This window comes from Indicator indicator, chromosome 22 (assembly GCF_027791375.1).
Source record: "Indicator indicator isolate 239-I01 chromosome 22, UM_Iind_1.1, whole genome shotgun sequence".
NCBI lineage: Eukaryota > Metazoa > Chordata > Aves > Piciformes > Indicatoridae > Indicator > Indicator indicator.
Window position 1 is genome coordinate 17887670 of NC_072031.1, and position 10564 is coordinate 17898233.

Consider the following 10564-nt stretch of genomic DNA (forward strand, 5'->3'; position numbering starts at 1 on the left):
TTGCTCCGCAGCAGCAGCACAGGGGGGAGGTCTCTGAGCTGCCCCAGGGACCAGCTCATCCCCATGGACCATCCTACTCCTCCTCCTCTGCAGCGGCAGCAGAAGCAGCGGAAGCCCCCCCCTCAGGCCCCCTCTTTCCCCAGCTCCTGTTTCCACTGATTTTCTGCTCTCTCTCAGCTGTACCCAGCTCCAGCTGCCAGCGGGCATTGGAAATTGGAGCAGTCCTGGAGCACTGGAAAATCGAAGCAATCCCCCTGGCCCCCGATTTGGCCACAGCAGCAGCCCCGGGGGACAGCCCCGGGCAGTGTTCCTGGGCTGGAGGCAGGGGTTAGGGATGGCTCTGCCCTGCCCCACAGGAGCCCCAGTGCTGCCTCTGGGCTTGTGTTGCCTGGTGGCCAGGCTGAGAGTTGGGCAGAGAGAAACCTCAGGAGGTTCAAGCAGGGCAAGTCAAGGGTCCTGCCCCTGGGGAGGAACAACCTCCTGCAGCAGGACAGGAGAGGGGGGACCTGCTGGGAAGCAGCTCCATGGAGAAGGACCTGGGAGTGCTGAGGGACAACAAGTTCCCCATGAGCCAGCAATGTGCCCTGGTGGCCAAGAAGGCCAATGGGGTCCTGGGGGGCATGAGGAAGACTGTGGGCAGCACGTTGAGGGAGGCCACAGCTGCAGTCCTGGGTCCAGTTCTGAGCTCCCCAGGTCACGAGAGACAAGGGACTGCTGGGGAGAGTCCAGGGGAGGCTGCAGAGCTGCTGAGGGGCCTGGAGCAGCTCTGTGAGCAGCAAAGGCTGAGAGCCCTGGGGCTGAGAGCCTGCAGAAGAGCAGCCCCAGAGGGCAGCTGAGCAATGCTCAGCAAGAGCTAAAGGAGCTGTGGGTAGGGGGCAAGAGGCTGGGGCCAGACTCTGCTCAGTGGTGCCCAGGGCCAGCACAAGGGGCAAGGGGCACAAAGTGGCAGGCAGGAGGTTGCATGAGAGCAGGAGGAGAAAGTTGTTTGGTGTGAGGGTGCTGGAGGGCTGGAGCAGGCTGGCCAGAGAGGTTGTGGAGTGTCCTTGTGTGGAGAGCTTCCAACCCCCCCTGGGCATTGTGCTCCTGGGCAAGCTGCTGTGGGTGCCCTGCTGGAGCAGGGCTTGGGATGGGTGAGCTCCAGCAGTCTCTTCCCACCCTATGCTGTTATGATCCTGCCATTAGTGCCCCAAGCTGCAAGCCCTTGGTCTGAGTGCAGAGCATTCATCTGTGGGGGTAGAGCTAAGAGCCTCACACCAAAGGCAGAACCTTTGGCTCCCACAAGGGTGAGATGGGAGCAGATCACAGACTTTGGTTGCTGCCTGTGCTGGATCCTGGAGGGTCTCCAGGTGGGAATCCTGCTCTCCCATCCTAGTTCCCCTGCAGCCCTGCTGAAGCTGTGCACAGGGCACCACCACACGTGGATGATGTCCCCAGGGTGCAAGGAGAGCAGTGTCCCCATGGTGTGCTGCTGCTGGCCAATCCTGGACCCTCAAGGTCATCTCTGAGCTCTGGGGGACACCCCAGTAAGGTGCTGGATGTGGACTCCTGTGAAGGCCTGAGAGCCCACCCAAAGCTAAGGGGGGAGCAGCGGGAGGGCGACTGTGGTGAAACTCCTGGAGAGATGAGAATGGGGCTGCAGGCAGGGAAGCCACCAGCCCTTTGTGTGCCCACTCCCCTAATTAGGCTGTCATTGTTCCCAGGGTTGGTCTGGTGTGCTGGGGGGGAGGGTGTTAATTACGGGTGGGCAGGGGCTGCGGGGGCTGCAGTGGCTGAGGGGCCTGCAAGGGCCCTGATGACTCCTCCTTGATGCTTCCCACACACTGGAATTTTCCCACAGTCGCTGCTCCCTCGCAGCAGGAAAGCCACAGCGTGTGGTGCAGCAGCAGGCACGGCCCTGCCACCACTCAGCCAGCAACAGCCAGCAGCAACCCACCCAAGCATGAGCAGCCAAAAGCTGTGCACAGCCACCGACACCCACAGAGAGTGAGCAACAGGAGCAGCCTACAGCTGTGCACAGCCACCGACACCCACAGAGAGTGAGCAACAGGAACAGCCTACAGCTGTGCACAGCCACCAACACCCACAGAGAATGAGCAACAGGAACAGCCTACAGCTGTGCACAGCCACCAACACCCACAGAGAGTGAGCAACAGGAGCAGCCTACAGCTGTGCACAGCCACCAACACCCACAGAGAGTGAGCAACAGGAGCAGCCTACAGCTGTGCACAGCCACCGACACCCACAGAGAGTGAGCAACAGGAACAGCCTACAGCTGTGCACAGCCACCAACACCCACAGAGAGTGAGCAACAGGAACAGCCTACAGCTGTGCACAGCCACCAACACCCACAGAGAATGAGCAACAGGAACAGCCTACAGCTGTGCACAGCCACCAACACCCACAGAGAGTGAGCAACAGGAACAGCCTACAGCTGTGCACAGCCACCAACACCCACAGAGAGTGAGCAACAGGAACAGCCTACAGCTGTGCACAGCCACCAACACCCACAGAGAATGAGCAACAGGAACAGCCTACAGCTGTGCACAGCCACCAACACCCACAGAGAATGAGCAACAGGAACAGCCTACAGCTGTGCACAGCCACCAACACCCACAGAGAGTGAGCAACAGGAACAGCCTACAGCTGTGCACAGCCACCAACACCCACAGAGAATGAGCAACAGGAACAGCCTACAGCTGTGCACAGCCACCAACACCCACAGAGAGTGAGCAACAGGAACAGCCTACAGCTGTGCACAGCCACCAACACCCACAGAGAGTGAGCAACAGGAACAGCCTACAGCTGTGCACAGCCACCAACACCCACAGAGAGTGAGCAACAGGAACAGCCTACAGCTGTGCACAGCCACCAACACCCACAGAGAGTGAGCAACAGGAACAGCCTACAGCTGTGCACAGCCACCAACACCCACAGAGAGTGAGCAACAGGAACAGCCTACAGCTGTGCACAGCCACCAACACCCACAGAGAGTGAGCAACAGGAACAGCCTACAGCTGTGCACAGCCACCAACACCCACAGAGAATGAGCAACAGGAACAGCCTACAGCTGTGCACAGCCACCAACACCCACAGAGAGTGAGCAACAGGAACAGCCTACAGCTGTGCACAGCCACCAACACCCACAGAGAGTGAGCAACAGGAACAACCTACAGCTGTGCACAGCCACTAACACCCACAGAGAATGAGCAACAGGAACAGCCTACAGCTGTGCACAGCCACCAACACCCACAGAGAGTGAGCAACAGGAACAGCCTACAGCTGTGCACAGCCACCAACACCCACAGAGAGTGAGCAACAGGAACAGCCTACAGCTGTGCACAGCCACCAACACCCACAGAGAATGAGCAACAGGAACAGCCTACAGCTGTGCACAGCCACCAACCACCAACTGCACACAGGCAACAACCACCAACTGCACACAGGCAACAACTGCACACAGCCACCAACCACCAACTGCACACAGCCACCAACCACCAACTGCACACAGCCACCAACTGCACACAGCCACCAACAACTGCACACAGGTAACAACTGCACACAGCCAACAACTGCACACAGCGACCAACCACCAACAGCACACAGCCACCAACCACCAACAGCACACAGCCACCAACCACCAACTGCACACAGCCACCAACCACCAACTGCACACACCCAACAACTGCACACAGCCACCACCAACTGCACACATCCATGCCCAACCAGTGTCACACAGCCACTCTGGCAACCCCCAGGGCCACTCACCTTGCCCCCCCCCCCCCAGTACAGACACCCCCAGGACCTCTCCATGAACTCTCTCCCTGGGTACAGAGACCCCCGGGTCACACCTTGAACCCGCAAAACAGACTCCACCAGGTCTCTCCCTGAATCCCTCCCTGGTACAAACACTCCTGGGCCATGCTCAGACCCCCTCTGGTTCACACTCCCCCAGGAGACCTGCCTGAACCCCTCCATTGGGTACAGACACCCCCGGGGCACTCTCAGATCCCCCCCCGGTACTGACACCCCCAGGGCACTCTAATGTCCCCCCGGTACAGACACCCCCGGGGCACTCTCAGATCCCCCCGGTACAGACACCCCCAGGGCACTCTCATGTCCCCCCCGGTACAGACACCCCCGGGGCACTCTCATGTCCCCCCGGTACAGACACCCCCGGGGCACTCTCAAATCCCCCCCCGGTACTGACACCCCCGGGGCACTCTCATGTCCCCCTTGGTACAGACACCCCCGGGGCACTCTCAGATCCCCCCCCTGTACAGACACCCCCGGGGCACTCTCATGTCCCCCTCGGTACAGACACCCCCGGGGCACTCTCATGTCCCCCCGGTACAGACACCCCGGGGCACTCTCAGATCCCCCCGGTACAGACACTCCCGGGGCACTCTCATGTCCCCCCGGTACAGACACCCCCGGGGCACTCTCAGATCCCCCCGGTACAGACACCCCCAGGGCACTCTCATGTCCCCCCGGTACAGACACCCCCGGGGCACTCTCAGATCCCCCCGGTACAGACACTCCCGGGGCACTCTCATGTCCCCCCGGTACAGACACCCCCGGGGCACTCTCAGATCTCTCCGGTACAGACACCCCCGGGGCACTCTCATGTCCCCCCGGTACAGACACCCCCAGGGCACTCTCATGTTCCCCCCGGTACAGACACCCCCGGGGCACTCTCAGATCCCCCCGGTACAGACACCCCCGGGGCACTCTCATGTCCCCCCGGTACTGACACCCCCAGGGCACTCTCAGATCCCCCCGGTACAGACACCCCCAGGGCACTCTCATGTCCCCCCGGTACAGACACCCCCGGGGCACTCTCATGTCCCCCCGGTACTGACACCCCCAGGGCACTCTCAGATCCCCCCGGTACAGACACCCCCGGGGCACTCTCAGATCCCCCCGGTACAGACACCCCCGGGGCACTCTCATGTCCCCGCCGGTACAGACACTCCGGGGCACTCTCATGTCCCCCCGGTACAGACACCCCCGGGGCACTCTCAGATCCCCTCCGGTACAGACACCCCCGGGGCACTCTCATGTTCCCCCCGGTACAAAAACCCCCGGGGCACTCCCCAAAATCGGTACAGACGACACCCCCGGGGCACTCTCATGTCCCCACGGTACAGACACCCCCGGGGCACTCTCAGATCTCTCCGGTACAGACACCCCCAGGGCACTCTCATGTCCCCGCCGGTACAGACACTCCCGGGGCACTCTCATGTCCCCCCGGTACAGACATCACCAGGGCACTCTCATGTTCCCCCCGGTACAGACAGCCCCGGAGCACTCCCCAAAATCGGTACAGACGACACCCCCGGGGCACTCTCAGATCCCCCCGGTACAGACACCCCCGGGGCACTCCCCAGAATCGGTACAGACACTCTCGGGTCACTCCCTGACCCTCACCCCCGATCTCTCCCCCAGCGTCCTCGGTACAGACACGCCCCGTCACCCACTGATGCCTCCCGGGTGCCGGTGCCAGGGGCGGGCAGCGGCGGCGGAAGGCGTGCGGGGGGCGGGGAGCGGGGTCAGCCCCTTCCGGCATCATGGAGCCGGAGGAGCTGGGGGAAGCGGTGTGGGAGCCGCCGGGGGGATCCCGGCTGGGCGGGTGGGGACTGCTGGGGCTGGCGGTGGCCAGCGCGGGGGCAGCCTGGGCCACCTGGGCCACCGTGCTGATGCCAGGCTTCCGCCGGGTCCCGCTGCGGCTGCAGGTACCGCCGCTCGCCCCCTGAGTCACCCCCACTCCTGACCCCCGGCGGCGGGGATTAACCGCCCCTTCCCCCGCCCCCAAACTGTGCCCTCCCAGGTGCCCTTCCAGGCCTCCGGGCCACGGCAAGAGGCGAACGCCCTGGCGCTGCTGCGGGGCCGGCCCGGCAAGACAGTGGACCTGGGATCGGGAGATGGACGGCTCGTAAGGGACTGCTGGGGGGCACTGGGAGGGACAAGGGTGGCGAGGGCAGAATGGAGCCCCCCGACCCGGCTGGTGGCTGCGGGTCTCTAGATGGTCCTCGTGGCTGTGTTTCTGGATCGTTCTAGGTGGCCTCAGGTAGTCCTGGATAGTCCTTCGTGGTCATAGGTGGTCCTAAACAGCCCTAGATGGTCCTGGATAGTCTTAAGACAGCCCTTGATGGTCCTAGGTGGTCCTAGACAGCCCTAGATGGTCCTGGACAGCCCTACATGATCCCAGGTGGTCCTAGACAGTCCTAGATGCCCCTCCTGGCTGTGGCCCTGGACTATCCTAGGTGGTCCTACATGGCTCTAAACAGCCCTGGGCAGTCCTAGATAGATGGTCCTAGACAGCCCTAGGTGGTCTTAGCACTAGGTGGCCATAGACAGTCGTCGATGCCCCTCCTAGCTGTGGTCCTGGACTATCCCTAGGTGGTCCTAAATGGCCCTAGACAGTTGTAGATGGCTCTAAACAGTCCTGGATGGCCCTAGACAGCCCCAGATGGTCCTAGACATGCTAGGCAAATGGCCCAAGATGGTCCTAGACACCACCAGAAGGATGGTCACAGACACTTCTGATGGTCCTAGACAGCACTAGATGGCTCTAAACAGTCCTAGATGTCCCTCCTGGCTATGGTCCTGGACTACCCTAGGTGGTCCTAGATGGCTCTAAACCACCTTAGATGGTCCTAGACAGCCCTAAATGGCCATGGACAGCTTAGACAGCCTTGGATGACCAGAGGTGGTCCCAGACACCACCAGAAGGATAGTCACAGGCACCCCTGGATGGTCCTGTCGTAGATATGCCCTAGACAAATGGTCTTAGGTGGTCCTAGGTAGTTGTAGACAAGCCCTATATGTCCCTGGATGGCATCACCTTCAGTGAGCAGGGCAGGGGTGAGAAGGAAAAAACGTGGAAGGTGCTGAGGACTGAGGTCACCCTGCGAGTGGAGCTGGGCCACGGCTCCTGTCCCCCAGGCTGTCCCCCAGGCTCAGCTCCCAGGTTCATTTCTCTCTGTCTGCAGGTGATAGAGGCCTACAAGCAAGGGCTGAGGCCTGCAGTTGGCTATGAGCTCAACCCCTGGCTGCTGTGTCTCTCCCACTGCCAGGCCTGGAGGGCTGGGTGTCATGGGCAGGTCTCCTTCCTCAGGAGAGACCTCTGGAAGGTAACAGATCCCAAAGGTCTGCCTGTGCTGAGGCCTTGGGCTGCCAGCTCCAGACCTGCTGTGCTGCTGGCTCCATGCCCCTTCCCCAGTCCCTGCTGCCCCTTTCCCAGTCCCTGATGCTCCTTCCCCAGTCCCTGCTGCGACTTCCCCAGTCCCTGCTGCCCCTTCCCCAGTCCCTGCTGCTCCTTCCCCTTCATAGAATCACAGAACTGGCAGGGTTGGAAGGGACCTCAAGGCTCATCCAGTTCCAACCCCCCTGCCATGGGCAGGGACACCTCACACCACAGCAGGTTGCTCACAGCCACATCCAGCCTGGCTGCAAAAACCTCCAGGGATGAGGCTTCCACCACCTCCCTGGGCAACCTGTGCCAGTCTCTCACCACCCTCATGGGGAACAACTTCTTCTTAACATCCAATCTGAATCTCCCCACTTCTACTTTTGCTCCATCCCCCCCAGTCCTATCACTCCCTGACACCCTAAAAAGTCCCTCCCCAGCTTTCTTGTAGCCCCCTGCAGATCCTGGAAGGCCACAAGAAGGTCTCCTTGGAGCCTTCTCCTCTCCAGGCTGCACAACCCCAACTCTCTCAGTCTCTCCTCAGAGCAGAGCAGCTCCAGCCCTCTGCTCATCCTCGTGGCCCTTCTCTGGACACCTTCCAGCACCTCCAGATCCTTCCTGGAACAGAGGCTCCAGAACTGGACACAGAGCTCCAGGTGGGGTCTCACCAGAGCAGAGCAGAGGGGGAGAATCCCCTCCCTGGCCCTGCTGGCTATGCTCCTTCCCCAGGCCATGCTGCTCCTTCCCCGGTCTGTGCTGCTCCTAGGAGGTGGAGAACCATCCTCTTCCTCAGGGGAACACCAGCTGGTGGTGCAGGCTTTGGGAGGAGGTCTGAGGACCTGCTGACACATGGTGACCTTCAGAGTCATTGAATCACAGAATCAGAGAATGGTCTGGGTTGGAAGGGACACCACGTTGGCAGATGGCACCAAGCTGGGGGCAGGTGTGGATCTGTTAGAGCGCAGGAGGGCTCTGCAGAGGGACCTTGCCAGGCTGGAGAGCTGGGCAGAGCCCAGGGGTGTGAGGTTGAACAAGTCCAAGTGCCAGGTTCTACACCTTGGCCACAGCAGCCCCATGCAGAGCTACAGGCTGGGGACGGAGTGTCTGGAGAGCAGCCAGGCAGAGAGGGACCTGGGGGGACTGGTGGACAGCAGCTGAACAGGAGCCAACAGTGTGCCCAGGTGGCCAAGAAGGCCAATGGCATCCTGGCCTGGATCAGGAACAGTGTGGCCAGCAGGAGCAGGGAACTCATCCTGCCCTGTGCTCAGCACTGGTGAGGCCACACCTGGAGTTGTGTGTCCAGTTCTGGGCTCCTCAGGTTAAGAAAGATGTTGAGATGCTGGAAGGTGTCCAGAGAAGGGCAACAAAGCTGGGGAGGGGTCTGGAGCACAGCCCTGTGAGGAGAGGCTGAGGGAGCTGGGGGTGTTCAGCCTGGAGCAGAGGAGGCTCAGGGCAGACCTCATTGCTGTTAACAACTCCCTGCAGGGAGGTTGTAGCCAGGTGGGGGTTGGGCTCTTCTGCCAGGCAGCAGTGACAGAAGGAGAGGACACAATCTGAAGCTGCACCAGGGGAGGCTGGGGCTGGATGTGAAGAGGAAATTCTTCCCAGAGAGATTGGTCCTTGGGATGTGCTGCCCAGGGAGGTGGTGGAGTCACTGTCCCTGGAAGGGTTTAAACAAAGCCTGGATGAGGCACTCAGTGCCAGGGGTTAGTTGTTAGGTGGTGCTGGGTGATAGGTTGGGCTTGGTGATCTCAAAGGTCTCTTCCAACCTGGTTAATTCTGTGATTCTGTAATTCTGTCACCTCCAAAGCTCATCCAGTCCAACCCCTGCACTCAGCAGGGACATCCTCCCCTAGATCAGGTTGCCCAGAGCCCTGTCCAGCCTCACCTTGAATATCTGGAGCCACAACCACCTCCCTGGGCAGCCTGCTGCAGTGTTCCAGCAGCCTCCTGGTGCAGAACTTGTTCCTCACATCCAATCCAAATCTGCTCTGCTCTGGTTTGAAGCCACTGCCCCTGGTCCTGTCCCTGCAGGCCTTTGGGAACAGTCCCTCTGGAGCCTTCAGCTAAGCTGGAATCAGGCTCCTGCAGCCTGACTGGAGAACACCCAGCAGGCAAGAAGGTGCTTCTGGAATGATCCTGGAGGCAGTGGGAGCCTTTGCTTTCCCCCCCAGCTCCTGGTCACACCAAGACATCCCCAGCCCACACCTTGTGGGACATCTTTGCTTCCTCCAAGGTTCCCAAGATGTCTTGCAAGGTGCTGAGCCACCCCAGCAGCTGCCCTCCTGCCTGCTGCTGCTCTCATTCCTCTTTTCCTTCTCTTTGAAGGTGAACCTTTCTGATTGCTACAACGTGATCGTGTTCCTGGCCCCCAGCGTGGTGAGTTGGTTTCCCTTGCACCCCTGACTCTTCTGAGGGAGCTCAACGGATCATCAGGGGCAGTGGCAGAGGGCAGGCCCAGTGGGCACTGCTGCAGGTGCTTTGGTGCTCAGCACTGCTTGAGTTCATAGAGTCATGGAAGTGTTTTGGTTGGAAAAGATTTTCAAGGTCATCAAGTCCAATGCAGACTGCCAGGGAACCACCAAACCATGGCCCTCAGCACCACATCTCCATGGCTTTGAAAGCCCTCAAGGGGTGGGGACTCCACCACTGCCCTGGGCAGCCTGGGTCAGGCCTAGACAACTCTCAAGGGGAAGAAATTGTTCCTCATGTCCAACCTGAACCTCCCCTGGGGCAACTTGGAGTGTTCCCTCTCATCTTGTCACTTGTTCCTTGGTCAGAGTCCCAACCATGGGCAGGGCCTGCATTTTGGAAGGGTCTTTGCCTGACATGGAGCCCACCAGCCATGCCAAGAAGGAGCTGCCCTGTGGTCTTTGGTGGCACTACCACTCTGTGACCATTTGCTAAGGCTGCCTGGCCCTGGCTGTCTTCTCTCTCCCCAGAAACCTCCCCTAGCCAGGAAGCTGCTGGCAGAACTCCCTGATGAAGCTCGGGTGGTGGCTGGACGCTTCCCCTTCCCCTCCTGGACCCCCAGCAGCAGCCTGGGGCAGGGGCTGGAGCAGGTCTGGGCCTATGACATGAAGGAGGTGAGGAGGGCAGTGCGGTGCAGCCCCCAGGGGAGCCCGGTCTGACCGCAGCTCCTCCAGCCTGCCACGGAGGGCTGGGGCTTCTCCAGGGCTCACAGGGAGAGGGCTCCTCAGCCAGGCTCCTCCTGGGCACCTGCAGGGAGGCACTCCCTTGGCTTGCCAAAGAGGGGCAAAGCAGAGCTGGAGGTGTCAGGGGGTTGAAGAGCTCCACCTACAGTGCCTCTTTCTGAATGTTTGCTGCTTTATTGCCAGTTAGTTTTTTTCCAAATAAAACATCTGGTTGGTTCTT

At 60.6% G+C, this 10564-nt stretch overlaps 1 protein-coding gene across 1 annotated transcript; it reads left to right on the plus strand.

Moving 5' to 3' along the window:
* The first annotated feature begins 5567 nt into the window (after nt 1–5567).
* Nucleotides 5568–10521, plus strand: ANTKMT (adenine nucleotide translocase lysine methyltransferase). Its single transcript, XM_054390902.1, has 5 exons — nt 5568–5732; nt 5828–5932; nt 6993–7133; nt 9518–9568; nt 10132–10521. Exons 1-5 carry the CDS (start codon nt 5568–5570, stop codon nt 10318–10320), a joined length of 651 nt encoding a protein of 216 aa, XP_054246877.1. The 3' UTR covers nt 10321–10521.
* The last annotated feature ends 43 nt before the right edge of the window (nt 10522–10564 follow it).

Excerpts from the sequence above, each read along its gene's own strand:
- ANTKMT (XM_054390902.1), top strand. The coding sequence starts at position 5,568 with ATGGAGCCGGAGGAGCTGGGGGAAGCGGTGTGGGAGCCGCCGGGGGGA. Across the intron at positions 5,733-5,827 it reads GGGTCCCGCTGCGGCTGCAG|GTGCCCTTCCAGGCCTCCGG; the intron begins GTACCGCCGCTC and ends GTGCCCTCCCAG. Across the intron at positions 9,569-10,131 it reads TGTTCCTGGCCCCCAGCGTG|AAACCTCCCCTAGCCAGGAA; the intron begins GTGAGTTGGTTT and ends CTCTCTCCCCAG.